This window comes from Mustela putorius, unplaced genomic scaffold (assembly GCF_011764305.1).
Source record: "Mustela putorius furo isolate JIRA1106 unplaced genomic scaffold, ASM1176430v1.1 tig00000765_pilon_pilon_pilon, whole genome shotgun sequence".
Lineage (NCBI taxonomy): Eukaryota > Metazoa > Chordata > Mammalia > Carnivora > Mustelidae > Mustela > Mustela putorius.
Genome location: NW_025421470.1, coordinates 441,182 through 458,908, shown reverse-complemented (window position 1 = coordinate 458,908; position 17,727 = coordinate 441,182). Strand labels below are relative to the sequence as shown.

Here is a 17,727-nt window from a genome sequence, read left to right as displayed (position 1 = left end):
CTGCAACTGGATGGGGAAGCGCTGCCATCAGGCAGGGGGCTTCTGTCCCCTGCATGACCCCAGGGCTACCGAGCCGCAGGCGCCTGCCCTGAGCCCTGGGTGCTCCCAGTGACGCGGGGCCCGGCTCAGGCTCCAGCAGCATGTCAACGCGTCTGTGGGACCCTGAAGCTGGTGTGTCACCTCGTGCCACGCCCCCATGTGCCTGACCACCTCTCCCCATGCTCACTCACCTCGGGGTCCCCGAGCTCCTGCCCATGAGCTCAGCCCTTCCCTTCCTCCAGCCCAAACACACCACACAGGCACCGGTGGGTCATGACTTTACTAAAAGCAACAAGTGACAAGGGGTGAACCTGCCACCCCAAGGGGACCCCAACCCCTGCCTCCGCCCACTCTGGGCCCCAGAGGGACCATGTGTGGGGGCTTCCAGAAAGGGGGGAACACCGAGGGCGGCAGAGTCCACGCAGTCTCCCCGCCTGCCGTCACTCCTGCCGGGCCTCCAGGCTCTCCAGCACCAGCGCTGCCTGGGTCTTGGCTTCCTGCAGGAGGCTGGAGATGCGCCGGCGGGTCTGACAGACACAGGCCCAGGTGTCAGTGTGCCCCCCGCCCATGTCCCACCCCCAGGCCCAGACCCAGGCCTCAGTCAGTCTGCCCCTGCAGCCCACCACCTACCTGCCAGCCCAGGCCCCCCGCCAGCTCCCTGTGCCCTCTGGCCGTGCTCCCTGGCCTATCCTCTCTGGGATGACCCCAAGCCCCCGACCTGGGGACTCCCCAACTCCTCACAGGCCTTTCAGCAAGGACGGGAGGGTCCCTCTCTCTGTCCTGACGCGGGAGGACCACCAGGCCCAGGCCCCACCCTCCTAGTTGTCCCACATTAGCCACTACTGCAGAGGGCTGGGCTGTGGCCTCAAGCCCAGAGTGGATTCTCGCAGCCCGTCTGTTAAATCAGTCCCCACGTGGTCTCCTGGTGTTCAGTGACTTCCCTTAAGACCCAAGCTCAGTCCCAAAAAGGCCTTCACTCTGAGCCGTGAGTTTTTCAAGACTGTCACAAAACCAGAGACAGGTGAGTGGTGTCTGAGGCTGGGGAGGGAGCGAGGGTCCTCTAATGGGGGGAGGCTTCCTTCGGAGCAAAGAGAATATTCTGGAACATGACAAAGGTGGTGGTCCCACGTCGTGAGTGTGCAAGATGCCCAGCTGTACACTTTAAAATGGAGACTCGCCTACCCTCACAGTCACCTCCACAGCCATTCATGGCAAAACCCTAACAGCTGCTGGAGCTAAGGCCATTTCGTGGGTTGGCCCCTGCTGCCAGCACTCAGGGCCTATGCTGGGGGACCCAGCCCTGGGGGGCCCTGCTGGGCAGTTGAGCATGGTGGACAGGCTTGAGCTGGCCAGGGTGCGGCTCCGGTGAGGGCATGGGGGCTCCCCAGTCCCCAGCCAGAGCCCCCCAGGAGGGGAGGTGGAGGTACAGATGACGGCTGCCCCCCCCCCGCCTCCAGCAGCCCCAGGAGGACAGCAGCCCCCGCAGAGGCCAGAGGAATGTCTCATCAGATGGACACGCTCCCCAGAGCCGTACTGCAGAGCCGCAGCCCTGAGGAACGCCCGGGTCCCACCACGGCCCGGCCCCCATGCCTCACCCGCTTACCTGGTCCTTGAACGCGTCGTCGGTGACGTCCTTCAGGTTGATGAGCACGTTGAAATAAGCCCCAAACATGCCCGTCTCCAGGGCCTTGGCCGCCACCTGCAACAGGCGCCAGGAACGGAGCTGGCCGGCCGCACCCCGAACTCACCGCACCCCCTCCGTCCCCCAGGGCCAGGGCTGGTGCCCTCACGCCTCATCAGTAGTGCCCCAGGGGTCCCCAGGAGGCACAAGGCCAGCAGAGGCCCCGGCAGGGACGTGCAGAACGGCGGGTTCCAGCCCAGCCCTCCAGACACAGACGACAACCCCAGCCTGACGTCCGCCTCTGAGCGCAGAAAACGGGGTCCTGAGGGAGGTGAGGCCTCCCGGCTTCAGGCCTGGGCTACAGCCCACGTTCCTGGGGTCTCCTCCCGGCTTCCCACGTGCGGGCCACGGGTGGGGAGAGCTGGTGGGAACACGGGGCCAGGGACAAACCCCGAACGGCAGGAGCCACTTGTGCTCAGGGAAGGAGGGGACCCTTGTCTGGAGCCGCGGGACCAGACCCGGCGCACAGCCGTCCTTCTGGGGACGCCCCACAGCTGCGGTGTTCCGCACGGGCTGAGAGGTCCCCCGCCCACTCCATGTCCCCGACGCACGGGCTGTGCCCCGGGTGCCGTGTGCACATCTGGGGGCCGGCTTCGGGGTTTTCCGAAGGGCAAGGGGCCATGAGGAGGGAATGCGAGAGAACAAGGGAGCGGGAGGAGGGGTGGCCAGGAGGGCCTGAGGGCGGTGCCTGGTTTCTGAGTTCTGCCTCTGCCACGCCGCAGGCTCAGCGGAAGCCCTTGCTTCCCACTCTTGAAACTCCTCAAACGGGATCAACAAACGGGCTCTGCTGGCTGAGCCTGGCCAAGACCCCCTGGGAAGCGCTCCAGTCCCACGACCCTCCACGCTGCTCCCCCGCAGCAGGAGCCCGACCCCCTCCGCCCCGTACCTGCAGGTCCGACCGGCAGGCCAGGTTCCCACACAGGGCCAGCTCCTGCAGCGCCGGCCACAGCGAGGCCACCGTCTCTGCCAGCGCCAGGGGCACGGCGACCGCCCGCCTCAGCCCCTCCTGCAGGGCAGCCGCACGCCTGAATCCAAGGGGTTGGTGGTCAGGGTGCAGGACACCCAGGGGCCACGTGGACTGCCCCCCAGCTCCACCCAGACAGACAGAACCGGGGTGGACAACAGGGCCATCATTCTTCCATCACAAACACACCGCCACAGGGGGGTTAGGTGGCTCCAAGGTCAAGGCCCTGGGCGTCCACCATCCGGCGAGGCGCCTCCCCCCCAGCCACCGCGACACTCACCTGTCCCTTTCCTCAGGTGTGCTCTTGGGCAGCTTTGTTGCTTCCTGCCAGGAGAGATCATAGAACCTGTGGGGTGAGCAGTGGCCATGGCCCGGAGCCACACGGAGAGTCCGGGCAGCATCCACACCCCCACCCCCGGGGTCAGCACTTCTGCAGGGCAAGGGGTGCACCTCCGAGCAGCCCTTTGCAGGGGCCACAGTTTCCAGCAGGCTCCAGGAACTGCAGGGGGACGCCCTCAGGGGCCGGGCTCCCGTCACTGCTTGTGTCAGACGACACCACCCTCACGGGGTCTCAGGGTTAGCTGCGTGTCCCCTGTCCCCTCTCACCAGAACCAGCTCAGGCCTCCTCCCGCGAGTGGTCACGCGGGCCCCTACACGGGACGGCCCCCCGGCCACGCGCCTGCATCTGTCCAGGCCTCTCCCTGACACTCTGAAGCCCCATCCTGCCCGTCTGCAGGGGCCCAGGGCCTGGCGGGGGGGGGGGGGGGGGGGATGTGTCCTTTCTGGATTTGGTTAAATGTCAACATGCCTGAGAGCAAGGGAGCCCCGGCCCCACCTGGAACTTCCCTGATCAGCACCGTAACCACTCCTGCTGGTGGACAAAACCATCCGAGCCTCCCAGGGGCTGCCCGGGCCTCTGCGGCGGCGCCCACCTCCCTCCAGGCCGTCCTCACCCACGCGGGGTGTTAGTCCTGTCCCCGTGAGGCCGCCTCAGCCGGGTCTCCAATGCGTGGAGCCGGTCTGGTTTCCGCCGGCCGTCCTTCCACAGTCGCGGCGGCATCCCTCGGACGACGGCCGTCCAGCCGCTCTTAGGTTACCCCAAGCTTTGCTTTCCCCCATCTGGAAACCGCTTCTGCCTTTGGCACAAGACGAGGACGCTTCTGTGTTGTTTTCCAGATCTGTACCTTCCTGTTGGCCCGGGAAGGGCAAAGCACTGTGTCCCCTCACGCGTGTCACTGTCCACGGTGCACCTCTCCACGTCGTTCTGAACAAGACCTTCGCTGGCCAGCCTTCCCTTCTGATTAGATTTCTGTTTTTCTACTTCCCTCCGGGGGTTTCCTACTTATCCCCCCATTTCTAATCTGGGGCGGCCAGCCTTCCATGTCCCCTGGATGCCCTCCACGCCCGCCAGTCACCAGAGCACAGGAGTCTGGGAAGCGCTGCAGGAGACACTCAGTAAGCTCAGGCCGGGGAGGCCCCATAAACCACGACACATGCCCCGGGAGGAGCAGGGAGACTCCAGGTTCAAGGACAGAAAACTCAAGGCTGCTCCGTCGGGAACCGGCACGACCCGCGTAGGGGGCAGCCAGCCCGAGTCCCGAGTGGAGTCTGGTCCCGGTGCAGCCCAAGCCCCAGGTGGCGCCGGCAGTAAGGGAGGTCTGAGAGGGAAGGGAGCCTTGCTCTCCCGGAAGGCACCCAACACCACTGGGCAAAGTGCAAGAGAGGCTCCTGCCATGGTCAGGGAGCAGTGCCACCGGGGCCACCAAGACACAGACCGCGGCGCGACTGCCACGTGCATGGCCTGGGGTTCCGGGAAGGAATCCTTCTACGAATCACCCCCACAGGCTGCCCCGTGCATGCCCGGTGACAGACGTCAGAGGCGTGCACAGAGCAGCGTCCCCGGTGCTGACGAAGGGGCCCATGTGTCCCGGTAGGGCTGGCCAGGTGCTGCGACCCAGACGTCCATACATCACACATGGTCCGGGACTTACACAAGTTCGACGGAGGGTTTTTGACTTCATGGTGGCGTGAAAGTGACATGTGTTCAGGAGAACCGGTGCTTGGAACTTGGGATGTGAGTCTTCGCCCAGACTAGCGATGGGCAGTCCTATCCCAAGACTAGGCAGCTGCACGGTCACACTGCTGTTCTGTGGGTCACTCTGGATGTGGTGTTTGGTCAGTACAGAAGCTTTTCAACACTTCCTCATAAGATAGGCCGAGTGCAAGGTGGCTGTGCCCAGCTGTCGCAAACGGAAGTGTTCTCAGCAGCTGAAGGCGGACAAACTGTGATGTGCTGCGTACTGGGTGTCGTAAATGCATATCTGCCTTTCAGTATTTTCAGCTTATGGAGGGTGTATCTGCCGCTACTCCACTGTAAGTCAGGGTAGATCTGTGTGTGTTGTGTCCAGCGCCCATATAGAGAGATCTCTAACAGAACGTCAAGTGACAAGCCCAAGAGGCAACCTAAGGATGCACGTGATGCCATTTGTGCAAGAAGTGAGGAGAAGAAGGCAAATTGGATCTATGTCAATACAATAAACATCTCCGGGCGCACGCCCTCTGTGCCTGTTTGGGGCATGCAGGGGTGCGGCAGGAGGCAGGACCCAGGACCCCTCATCCGCTATCCTCCTGTCCTTGTGAATTTGGAACCACCTGAAGGTTTTGCCTACTTTAAATAGCAAATAAATGAAATTTAAGTCTAAAAACACAAAAGGTGACCAGTCTCTCTACCTCCTAGCCAGAGGCCATGGGTTTTAATTTAGTTCCAGGCAAGACGATGATGGTTCCTGTCTGGATACAGCCTTCCCTTGGGGGTGCACGGCATGCCCTGGAGATCACCGGTGGTCGTCAGAGCCCTGACTTCCCTTTAGTGAAGTCCAGCCCACGAGGCAGCTCTGCCTGTGGCCTGGGGTGCAGCTGGTGGCCCTGAGCTCACGTGTCTCCCGGAGCCTCCCACCAGAACGGCTCTGGGACACAGACGCACGCCGGGGCTCAGTCCTGGACTCGCGTCTCGGCTCCTCCTGAGCTACGCCCTCCCTGTCGCCCACGGCCGGACACGCAGCCTCCCTCTCGGGTGGGAGAGCAGTTCCGACCTGACCGGCCTGTCGCGTGGAGAGTTCCCAGTTCTCCCCGTGTCCTCTCTTTGTCTGGTAGCTGGAAAGTCTTCTCCAGCCTCTGAGACTGTCAGTCACGGGCGCTCCCCTGAGGGTCTCCACGGCCGGTCCAGCCGGGGTCGTGAGGTCCGGCCGCCGACCCAGTGCGGGACTCAGAGGCAGCTGAGGACGGGGCGCCGTCGCTCCCCCCCACCCCACCGGCCGCTGCCCTGGAGGACCGCGCGGGCCCACGCCGGGGCGTGGAGGGGCGGGAGGGGCGAGAGCAGCCGCCCGCGCCCCACTCCGTGCAGCCTCCCCTGCTCCCCACGCCCTGTGCCTGCCCCGGCGCCCGCCCTCCCGCCCGCGCTCCATGACCCCGGGGGACGCCCCCGCCGTCCGCTGACCCCGTCTCCCCCGGACCCCCGCGGGCTGGCGGGGTCCCTCTGAGCACCCACCAGGTAGGCCTGGAAGGCCCGGGCGTCGACGTCCACCAGCGCGGTCAGCTCGGCCGCGGCCGCGTGCAAGGGCGGGATCAGACGCCGCATGGTCGCGTCCAGGTGCTCGAACTGGCGGCGCCCGTAGGTCATGAGGCCGGCCATGGAGGCCAGCGCGGCGCCCTGGGCAGAGAGGAGCCGTGCGTGGGACTCGGGACCCCAGGCCAGGCGCCCTCGGGCCGTCCTCGGCCGAGCCGCCCTCGCACTCACCATGGCTGCGCAGGCTGCTGCCACGGAGCCGCCCCCTGGGGCCGCGGAGCGGGCGCCCACCTCACGCACAAAGGCACGCAGGGGCTTGTCCGCCAGGCTCTGCCCAGGCCCGCCCTCGGGGACCAGGTACCTGTGGGGAGGGGCCGGCCCAGCGAGGCTCAGGGTGCGTGGGCGGCAGGGCCAGGGGATGGGGCTTCGGGGGCAGGGAGTAGAGGGCGGGGCCCAGGGTCACTACCGCCAGGCAGTGAGGGCAGGGTCACTACCGCCAGGCAGTGAGGGCAGGGTCACTACCGCCAGGCAGTGAGGGCAGGGTCACTACCGCCAGGCAGTGAGGGCAGGGCTGGCCCAGACCCTGGCCCCCGACCCCACGCCTCTTCCCACACATGCCCTCTCCAACATGGTGGAGGGGACACGGTCCCAGGGTGCAGAGTGGCCACGACCACGCAGAAGCCCCATGATGATACGTGTCTCACTGTGTCCCCCCAACTGGCCCCCAGCCTCGTGGCTGGCACAGACACCCTGGTGTTTGCTGATGAAGAAGTGACCACACAGAAGGCTCTGGGAGGGCGGCAGCAGGTCTCTGGGGAGGGGGGCAGATGCTCACTCGATGATCCGCTCCTTAGGGTTGAAGGGGGACAGAGAGTCCAGGCCCAGCCGGCTCACCACCTGGAAGGAGAGGCTGGTGATGAAGAGCCATGTAGCCCCCCAGCCCCGAGGCAGGCCACTGCACCATGGGGTCCCACCTGAGTCACGGTGGCGTCCCTGCTCTGGTCCCCCGTGTGTGGGGAGCCAAGCCCAGCAGGCCGCACGCCCACCCACCAGGAGCTTGTGAGCGCCCGCTTCTGGGAAAGCCCCCAGCCCAGGGCAGGCCGCCCCTCAGACTGCCCCCACATCTTCCCCACAGGGAAACCGACCCAGGGAGAGGAGGTGCCCTCATTCCTTGCCACAGGCGTCCAACAAACAGCACCGCACACTGAGCCCATCTCTGAAAGGGACCTACAAAACTAGCTCCTTGGACAAGATTCCTTATGCTTTGGGGGTCAGTTCTCACAACTCTTAAAGCCCTGGAGCTGCCTGACTGACCTAAACATAAGATTTGTTCTATGAGGCAAAATGGATTTTACCTAAATTCAAACTAACATTGGAACAATCTCCATTTGAGATTAGAGTTTTTTCCACCAAAACGTGCTCAAAACACTTTACGGAGCTGTGGGCCAGCGGCCTGGTCCAGCACATCCTGCGCCAAGCAGGCTGTTCACAAAACTGGCAAGTGGCAGGTGCTCTTTGACAGAAACAAGCCAGCAGAGTCCCCAGGGGCGGGGGTGGCCCGCAGGTCTCCCCGAGGACACAGAGGTGGGTAAGAGCACCTCCCCAGAGCCTACCAGAGGTCTTCAACAAGCAATAAAGCAAAGCCGTCCTGGCCCAGACGACCTCAAAAAGACAGACATTGAAACATGAATTTAAATGCCTCGCTAAGTTGGCAGAAAGTAAAAGCGCTTGTTTAAGGCCAGAAATGACCCAAAATGGAACCAGACAGGCCTGCTCACACTACGCTGGGCCCACCCTGGGACATCTGAGAGCCTCTGCCAGCCCCTCATGAGCAGGGAGGTCTCGAGTCCTGAAGGATGAGGCCAGATTGGAGGCTCCTAAAAGGTGACCCCAAGGATGAACTAGGATTTAAAAAAACAAAAACTACTGAAGGATACTTCTCAGTTTCTGCCTTCCCTTTGGCGAAATAGGAAAAACACTTCCTGGGAATTCTAACCACAAGCCACGCTGAGAGGTCCACACAGAACTCTCTACCTGTGTAGTTCCAAAGCTCCAAGCTGAGTCTGGGGGCCCCTGTGTGATCAGGTGCCCGAGACCTAACAGAGGCAAATCCAAACTTAAAATCCAAGTGTCCAAAATTACCACAGATAAAGTTGCAAAGAACATGCACCCACAATCAAAAATCACAAAATCACAAAGAAGCAAGTCACTGTGAGAAAGTCAACAGATGTAGCAATTGGCAAAATCAGACCTTCAAAAACTGCACATATCAGAACTATCAGGGAAAGAATATAAAATGACAGGTTAAGAAATACAGGAGAGCATCAAACACATTAAAAAATAATAAATAAATGTGGGAGAGATAAAGGCTTTTTTTTTCAGTATGGTACTGGCACAAAAACAGACGCATAGATCAATGCAACAGAAGAGAGCCCGGAAACGGACCCTCAACTCTATGGTCAACTCATCTTTGACAAAGCAGGAAAGAATGTCCAATGGAAAAGAGTCTCTTCAACAAATGATGTTGGGAAAATTGGACAGCCACATGCAGAAGAATGGCTTTGGACCACTTTCTTACACCACACACAAAAATAGATCCAAAATGGATGAAAGACCTAAATGTGAGACAGGAATCCATCCAAATTGGAGAAGGGGACACAGGCAGCGACCTCTGTGACCTCAGCCACAGCAACTTCTCTCTAGACACGTCTCCAAAGGCAAGGAAAGCAAGGGCAGAAATGAGTTATTGGGACTTCCTCAAGATCAAGAGCTTTGGCACAAAGCAAAGGAAACAGTCAATAAAACCAAAAGACAAGTGACAGAATGAGAGAAGATATTTGCAAACGACATAACAGATAAGGGGCTAGTGTCCAACATCTATAAAGATCTTATCAAACTCAACACTCAAAGAACAAATAATCCAATCAAGAAATGGGCAGAAGACATGAACAGGCATTTCTGCAAACAAGACATCCAGATGGCCAACAGACACATGAGAAAGTGCTCCACATCACTTGGCATCAGGGAGATACACATCAGAACCACAATGAGATCCCACCTCACACCAGTCAGAATGGCTAAAATTAACAAGTCAGGAAATGACAGATGCTGGCGAGGATGCGGAGAAAGGGGAACTTCCTGCACGGTTGGTGGGAACACAAGCTGGTGCCGCCGCTCTGGAAAACAGCATGGAGGGTCCTCGGAAAGTTGAGAATAGAGCTGCCCTACGACCCAGCAATCGCACTACTGGGTATTTACCCCAAAGATACAGATGGAGTGACCCAAAGGGACATCTGCCCCCCAGTGTTCATAGCAGCGACACCCACGACAGCCGGACTGTGGGAAGAGCCCGGACGTCCGTCGGCAGATACACGGACAGAGAAGACAGGGTTCGTCTACACAACAGAATGTGACTCGGCCATCAGAAAGGGAGACGTCCTGCCCTTGGCATCGGCATGGATGAAACTGGAGGGGACTGTGCTAAGCGAAGTCGGTCCGTCAGAGAAAGACAATTCTACGATCTCACTCGTATGTGCGATTTAAGAAACAAAGCAGATGGACACAGGGAAGGGAACCTCTCTGGTTAGAGAGAGAGACAAACCGTGAGAGACACTTAACTCCAGGAAACAAACTGAGGGTTGTTGGGGGGGGGTGGGAGATGGGGAAACAGGGGGGGGGGGCATTCAGGAGGGCACGTGATGGAAAGAGCACTGACGAATCACTGAATTCTACCCCAGCAACTATTAATACATATATGTTAACTAAACTGAATTTAAATAAAGAATTATTTAAAAATACATATCTGTAAAGGCAATGCATTGAAACTAGTCAAGGCATTTTTTAAAATTCGTAACATAAATAAAAACATGCATTGCTTAATACTTGTACATGTTACTTGTTAAACTTTGTGAATAAATTGTGTTTCCTGAGGGGGAAAATGAAAGCATTTTCTTTTAAAAAAAGGGTCAAGTTAGAAAACCGTTACTGGCTGCTAAAACATATGGCTGGAATGTCCAGAGAAACAGGGCGTCTGCATATCTTCCAGGACGGTCCCCCGAGCACTCGCTACAAAAGGAAAAGCTGCAGGAGTAACAGCATCTTGAACCAAGGACCTGGCAGCAGGGAGAGGACCGGCCTGACCTGGGCTCTGAGGACGGCACATCCCACCTCCTCCCGCCCCCGCCAGGAGCCCACAAGCCCAGGAGTCGTCCGACCTGCGCAAAGCCACTTCCTTTCCTTTTAAACTACTTCAAGGTCATTGAAGGGCAAGGGCAGAGGGAGCTGCTCGCAGCTAAAGGCAGCAGAAGTCAAGGCAACGAAAGATTGCCGTGGGGCCGGGCCCCGGGCGAGAGGATAAGTAGCTCCGTGGGGGTGAGGGAGACACGGGCGAGGTTTGGCTCTGGTCTGCAGATTAGACGGCAGAACTGTACTGATGCTGAATTTCCTGATCTTGATTATCGTACTGGGGTTGTGCAAGAGGAATGTCCTTGTTCTTAAGAAATAAAACCTGAACAATTGGAGGTAAAATGGTACAATGCCTTTAACCACTCTGAAGTGGTCCAAAAAAATACATGACAATGTGTGGTTACAGAGAGAATGAGACAGTGAATGGGGGGATGCAAACCAGTGGACAGTGGGGAGCTCGTGAGGGGGCTCCCGGCACCGTTCCAGACCCCGGTACTGCTCCTACACCTTTGCCGCAAGCAGAGAATTACAGCAACATACAAAATTCACACAAAATTTTGTAACAGCTAGAAGGAGAACAGACCTGGCCGTGAACCGTATCAGCAGCTTAGAAGTGAGGCTGGAGAAAACCACAGTGAGTGTCGGGGAAGAAGTTACTGGACTCGGAGGACACAGAAGGAGTCCTTCAGGAATCAGGGAGTAAAACAAGTCCCTGGAGATTGGGGAGATAACCAGGCAGACTTAGACCTCTTACAGGTCATTTGATTCCAGAAGATGGTAAAGATGTGTTTGCAGGAGTGCCTGGGTGGCTCAGTCAGTTAAGCCTCTACCTTCGGCTCAGGTCATGATCCCGGAGTCCTGGGATCGAGCCCCGCATCGGGCTCTCTGCTAGGCGGGAAGCCTGCTTCTCCCTCTCTCTCTCTTCTAGCCTCTCTGCCTTCTTGTGATCTCTCTCTCTGCCAAATAAATAAATAAATTTTTTCTTTTAATCTGCTTGACGGTGAGGTTCAGGCAACATACAGGTAGGAACAGAGATGACCTCGACTGTGTACAGAGCTAAGGCTCCATGTCTGTGGGTATTTAAGACATGTGGGACATTCACAGAAGGTAAATGTCGTACAACTGACCTCGTGAAAATAGTGACACAACAACGTAAGTCTAGAGCAGAGACGATGACCTCTCACAGGACTGCACTGATAACCCCGTCTGTCTTCCCCAGGAGACAACAGACACTGTCGACGTTCATAAGGAGCAAAAGGATTGAAGTATGCCATTTAAACTTCATAATTTAACCTCCTAGAACTAATAAATGAATTCGGCAAGGACGCAGCACACGAAGTCAGCACACAGAAGTCCGCGCGTTTCCATGCGCTAAGGACAGTTCTCTGAAAAGGAATTGCAGAAAGCACTGCATTTACAGTAGCGTCGGGAAGAGTGAAATAGTTGGGCCTTCATTAACTTAACCAAGGAGGTAAAAGACTTGTACAATAAAATCTACAAAACATTGCTCAAATAAATTAAAGAAAATGTAAATAAACAGAAAACCCATGCTCATGGATTGAAACACTTCCTCTGTTAAGATGGCTCCCCAAAGCGATGCACAGAATCAGTGCAGTCCTTCTCAGAGCCCTAATGGAGTTCTTGGCAGGCACAGAAAAACCCATCCTGGGCTATGACGGCTACATAACATTATGACATACTTAATATCAACAACTGCATGCCTAAAAGATGGTTAAGATGCCAATTGTGTATTTTACTACAAAAGAAAAAAATTGAAAAAAAAATTTAACCACCAAAAGAGCTGCCCATCCCCACAAAAAAAAAAAAAAAAAAAAAAGAAGAAGAAAGAAAAGAAAAGAAAAATCAGGAAATAGAAAAGAAAGAAAATATGTAAGTCGATGCTAAGTAGGGTTATTTTCTCATTTCCGTAGCAGGCTGTCAGTGCACTGACAAAAACTGATAGATTAAATTATATATTTGAAAATTCGGGTGAATTTTTTTAAAAAATTTAAAACCAATAAATCAAAAACAGGAGTAAGTATATTACGTTCTTAAGCTGGAGACTAACCACGCGCGACAGCGTGGAGGCCGAGAAGCACAGGTGTGTTTGCTGAATCAGGAGACACAAACCCAAGCACCAAACACTTTCAGAGAAATCCATCCCGAGCGCGTTGGGGAGGAATGCCAGCTAAAGTTGGGACAATGGCACCAGCTTCTAAATAACCCGTCACTGTCCGCGGACGGACCCACACAGCAGCATCCCAGAGTGGGCACGGGGCGGCCGCGGGAGTCAGGCACACCCCCCGCCTCCAGCACAGACACCAGAAGGTCCGGGGGCAGGTGGCATGCGTCCCCTCCAAGGAGCTTTGGCAAGACCGAACATCTTCTAGAGGATGGAGAAAGCTGCCACCGTTCCCCTTACGGTAAGAGCGCGATGTCATCTAAGCACCGACACTAAGAGGAGGAGGAGTGGCCCGGCCGGCAGACTGGGTGCTCCAGGCCTGCCCCCAGAGCCTCAGGCTTGCTTCCGTCTCCCCACTGGCCCCCACCGGGAGCCCCGCTCACCAGCCTGATGCGGTGCTCCTCCTCCAGGAGGAAGAGGCTCTCCTTCTCGCAGTAGAAGGCAGCAGCATCCAGGAGGGCCTTCAAAGGCACCAAGCCCACCAGCTGGGAGCCCACCACCGGAAGGCTCAGCTCCTGCAGGGGTCCAGTGACATCCGTGTCTGCGGGAGCTGGACTTCAGATGCCCTGAAGGGTGTCCTGGGGACCCGCCCTGCTCACCTGGAGGGACTTCACCCCAGCTGGCAGGGACACCCACTCTGCTCCCCTGCAGAGGGACCCCCGCAGCCAGCAGGGGATGCATGTCCTGCTCACCTGGGCTTCTCTGCAGGTCTCCTCATAGACGGTATGCAGTGCTGTGACCTCAAAGTCCAAGAGATTTGTGGACACTTGGGCCACGTTCTTCTCATCCAGGTACCAGCCAATGCCCTGAACCTTTTTCAGGCGTCCTGGCTACAAAGGAAAAGTCTTCCTCAGCTCGGGCCCTGCCCAGGCCCTCCTGCCGCCTGCATGGAAACCCACGTGCACCCTGCCCCCCAAAGCTGGCTGCACGGGTCCCTCCCCGCACAGACGCCATGGCCCGCGGGTCCTGCAGTGCTGCCCAGCCGGCCGACTGGGGGCCCTCCTCACGCTCCAGAGTTGTCTTCCGTGCCAGCTGGGGGGAGACCCGCCCACCACAGGGAAACTGAGGCCCCCGCACAGGCACAGGCCAGCATCTCACCCCCACCATGCCCTGGGAGCCTGCCTGGGCCACCCCCCCCCCATAAACTCCTGGGCTCGGTCCCTGCCTTTCCTCCCTCAACCCAGGGGCTGGCTTTCTGCTCCTCACTCCTGGGGCTGGCGCAGCCCACCTGAGCAGGGACCTCCCGCCCTTAAACTCCGCAGGAACAACAAGAAGCCTCTGGGTTCTCCCTCCTTGTAGGTCGCGCTTACACACCACTGCCCGTGCTGCCAGGAAGCCAGGCTCCTGGGGCCTCAGCTGTCTGGCAGGACCCAGGTCCCTGGGGTGAGCAGGGGAGTGCAGGGGCCGCTGACAGGCAAGACGTCACCCTCCACCAGGTGTCCCTGGGTCTGTGTGTCCAAATCACACTTTCTGCAAGACCAGTGCTCAAAGTAGGGGACAGCCCGTGGTGGGTCAGGGCCCCGGGCCCCCGGCGGTTGGGGGACCCTGGAGTTCCTGGGGGCACCTGGGGCTCAGCAGCCGTTTTCCTATTAGAATGGGAATGCCACAGTATTCCACCCGTAGTTCCAGCCACGCCTCCTGCCGTGGACATGCCCCCTCGAACGCCGGAGCCCCCCCTCCTCACCCACTCGTCACGGGCCTCAGGCTGGGCTGGCCAGCAGGTCCACACCAGGGCTCTGTCCCGGGAGCCCCTCAGCTTCCTCGGGACGCAGGCTGCTCACCTTGTCGTTCCCACGGCCCTGCTCCCGAAGGTTGAGGGCGATGCGGTGGGCCTGCTCCTTGGTGCTGAGCAGGTTGATGTTGAACGCAATGAGGAACTTCCGCGCCCCCGTGACAGTGGCCCCCCAGCTGGGGACGAAAGAGCTGGGGCCGAAGTCGGGTGCCCATTCGGCCTGCTTGAGCTGTGGGGAGACTCGGCCTAGGCTGCGGTGTCCCCCGCAGGAGGGACGCCCCGCCCAGGTCAGGAGAGGAGGGGGCGCCCCCCCTTCCCGGGTCTAGCCCTGCCCCCGCCCACCTTGGTGAGGAGACGCGCACCTTCTCAGGGAGGGCCTCATACTCCCCAGCCCGGATGGCCGGCAGGGTCCGGCGACTGGCTGTCCGCGCCGCCTCCCCGTACAGGTACACTGCAAGGGGTCTGGCCAGTCAGGGTCCCCGCCGGCGGGCTGCCCAGAACCCCCACTCCCGGCGGAAAGACGAGGCAGCTGCTCCTGCCAGCCCCAGCCTGGGCGGCCACCCTCCCCCCCATCAGGTCCATGGGATGGGGGCGGGTGGTCACGGCTGGACACTCCTCTGCCCACCCAGGGGCAGGGCAGGGCCCCCCACCGCTCCCCTGCCCAGATGTCCCCCAAAAAGAGATCACTGAGATTTTAAGAGTTAGAAGTAGATGTTTGCGACGGAGGCATGTCACTCTCTTTCTAAAGAGTATTTTCATTGTTCGATAAATAGGACCCCAAATTAAGAAGCACAGAGAGAAGAAAACAAAACTCACCACCAGCTCCCAGTGTCCCCCCAACAACGGTGACAGCGTAGGGGACACTGGCCTGTAACCGCAGGGGTGGGGTTTGGGCCGGTCTGCCCGAGCCCGGGCCCCGCGAGTGTAGACCCTGCGCTGCGCACACACCTTGTCCCCCGCTTGTCTCCGTTTGTGTCAGGTTAATAATTTCCCGATTCGGTTAATTCCCCGAAGGGAGCTCAGTCCACTAGGAAGCAGGGACTCGGCTTCGCGCGGCACCTGGGCCTCCCCCGCGGCCGGGAACACCGCACACCGGGCCCGCCCTTTGCAGAAAACCCGCGGGCGCCGCCGGGCGGTGAGGGGGAGCCCCTGCCACGGCGGGGTTCCCTTTCAGGCTCTCACCTGGCACAGCCAGCTCCTCCGCCAGCCGCCGGCCGAAGGCCTGGGCACAGAGCACACAGTCGTCCATGCTGACGCCCCTCACAGGGACAAAGGGGCATACGTCCAGGGCGCCCATCCGAGGGTGCTCCCCTGCACGGAATGGGGGCTGAGGAAGGCTGGCCGGGAGCGGGGGGCCCCGGGCATGGGATCGGGGGGCTCGTGGACCCTGGCTCCCTGCCCCCAACCTGCCATCCATGCCCACAGCCGGCTGGTCCCGCTGACCCCAGGGCCCGGGGCGGGGGCGGGGAGCAGCCGCCAAGCACTTCGGCCTCAGTGGAAAGCCCCGTCTCCCCTCAGAGCCATGCAGCCCTGGTCCGCGCGGCCGAGCTGAGAGGCCGGTGACCGCCTCCGGTGACCGCCTCCCGCCCCCTCCCGCCCCCACAGCCTCCGGAGCGTCCTCCTCACGCGCTGACCCTCCCCCGCCCCGGGAGCTCTGGCTCGGACTCGGGCTTTCTGAGCCCCACAGGGGCCTGACCTCCCCCGCCCCCAGCGGCCAGAGCCCCTGCCCTTTGGCCTGTCCACCGACCTTTGACCCACCTGCCGCAGCAGAAGTGTTTGGTTCTGCAGCTGCGGACAGGCCGGACTCGGAGTCTTGCTCCCTGACCCCCCGGCCCCCCAGGCCCGTGCGGGATGGCTGAGCCTCACTGCCAGTCGCTCCTGGGCACCCCGAAACACGGAGCGGGGCTCCACGGACCTTAGCCTGGCCCCGTGACCCTGTGGGTGCGCCTGACCGGCAGGGTCTCCAGGGTCCTCCAGGGCAGGCTCACGGCCGGGCCCCACACCCCATGCGGAGGAACCTCACCTCTGTGCTCGCTCATGTCAATGAGCCGGAAGGCCGCCCGGGCAGCATTGAGGGCGCCCTCCACCACGTCCTCGGGCGACCCCACGAACGTGTAGACAGTGCGATTGGTGGAGGGGCCGGCGTCCACGTCCAGCAGCACGCAGCCCGGGGTCTGCGCCACGGCGCGGGAGATGGCATCAATCACCTGCGGACGAACGCCCGACCCAGTGCCTCAGTTTCCCCACGGAAGGAGGAGCAGGAGCTTCAGGCGTGGCCGTGCCTCTCCTGCCGCCCCCAACCTCCGCCCAGACGTGGGCCTCAGGAGCTGGTGCTGAGCATCTGGGAAACCCTCCAAGAGCACAAGCCCAGGGAGGCCCTGCACTGAGCTGTGCTCAAGAAAAGGGAAGCAGGCGGCACCGTCCGGGAGAAACTGAGGCAGGGATCGGAAGCTGGGTGGAGGGGCTGCTGGTGCTCCACGAAGGCAACCCGTAGGCCACAGTCACAGAGGGTCAGCGCCCTGGCCCCCCAAGTGGGCCCCAGTGGTAGCAGCTGCACTAGGGGAGGGGCACAAAAGGCCCAGAACCTTCTGAGGTGGCCGGACAGCCCCGTGGTTGGGAGCAGGGGCTCCGTGGCCCTCGGTGGCCTGCACCAGCTCCATAGGCCTCAGCATCCTCCGAGATAATGGAGAGAATAGCAGAGCCCACCCGATAAGTTTGGGGTTCAACAGCCCTGTGACCCAGCCCCATGGCCAGGACCCCTGCCCAAATGTGCACCCCACAGTCTCTTCCTCACCCCTGCTCAGCCGCTCTGAGCCCCTGCGCTCTTGGGGCTCCTCCCTGTGGGCCGACCACAGGAGGCAGTTCATTCCAGAGAAGAGACCCCCCCAACCCCAGGCCAAGCACACCCCTTCCTCCTCGCCCCAAGCCCTGTGCCCAGCTGCCCCTGCACTCACCTCCTGGTTGTTCCCCTCTGAGAAGTTGGGGACACATTCCACCAGCTGCGACATGGTCTGGGCCTGGATCCTGGAGCTCCTCTCCCAGGGCGGACACAGGGGAGGAGGGGCACTGCCCACCGGCGCCTTTATCCGCCCTCCGGGCCCTCCCACCGGCTGGGCTGCTGATTAACCACCGGTCACGGCAAGGAGGGACCGGCCCCTGTCCCCGTGCAAACACGAGCAGAATAGGGAGCGCGCCGGGCCCCTGTGAGCCAGACCATGGAGGCGGAGGGACCCTCCCACCTGGCTGGGGCCGGCTCCCTTGAAAGCAGCACAGGAGATCAGGACCCTCGGTGGGAGGGGGTCGGGGGACGTCCTCCGGGGTGGAAGACTCAGGTCAGCCCAGGCTCCAATCCCAGGCGACTCGGGGCCTGCTGGTGGTT

General features: G+C 60.2%; 1 protein-coding gene across 2 annotated transcripts; it reads right to left on the bottom strand.

Annotated features, from left to right (window-relative positions):
- Window positions 1-304: 304 nt before the first annotated feature.
- Window positions 305-17,527, bottom strand: FTCD (formimidoyltransferase cyclodeaminase). 2 transcript variants are annotated; one of them, XM_045084294.1, is made up of 14 exons: window positions 17,303-17,527; window positions 16,372-16,522; window positions 15,531-15,659; window positions 14,711-14,799; window positions 14,398-14,577; window positions 13,309-13,446; window positions 13,000-13,131; window positions 7,085-7,146; window positions 6,481-6,610; window positions 6,232-6,393; window positions 2,965-3,008; window positions 2,607-2,745; window positions 1,643-1,738; window positions 305-566 (listed from the first exon to the last, which is right to left on the bottom strand). In XM_045084294.1, exons 1-14 carry the CDS (start codon window positions 17,354-17,356, stop codon window positions 480-482), a joined length of 1,593 nt encoding a protein of 530 aa, XP_044940229.1. In that variant the 5' UTR covers window positions 17,357-17,527; the 3' UTR covers window positions 305-479. The 2 variants fall into 2 exon arrangements, with proteins under 2 accessions (XP_044940229.1, XP_044940228.1); XM_045084293.1 differs by having other exon boundaries at window positions 16,372-16,555; window positions 17,303-17,442.
- Between the last annotated feature and the right edge of the window lie 200 nt (window positions 17,528-17,727).

Coding starts and splice junctions, on each gene's coding strand:
- FTCD (XM_045084293.1), bottom strand. CDS start 17,356: ATGTCGCAGCTGGTGGAATGTGTCCCCAACTTCTCAGAGGGGAACAAC. Junction 14,578..14,710: donor ATGAGGCCCTCCCTGAGAAG/GTGCGCGTCTCC, acceptor GTCTCCCCACAG/CTCAAGCAGGCCGAATGGGC. Junction 13,132..13,308: donor AGACCTGCAGAGAAGCCCAG/GTGAGCAGGACA, acceptor GGACCCCTGCAG/GAGCTGAGCCTTCCGGTGGT.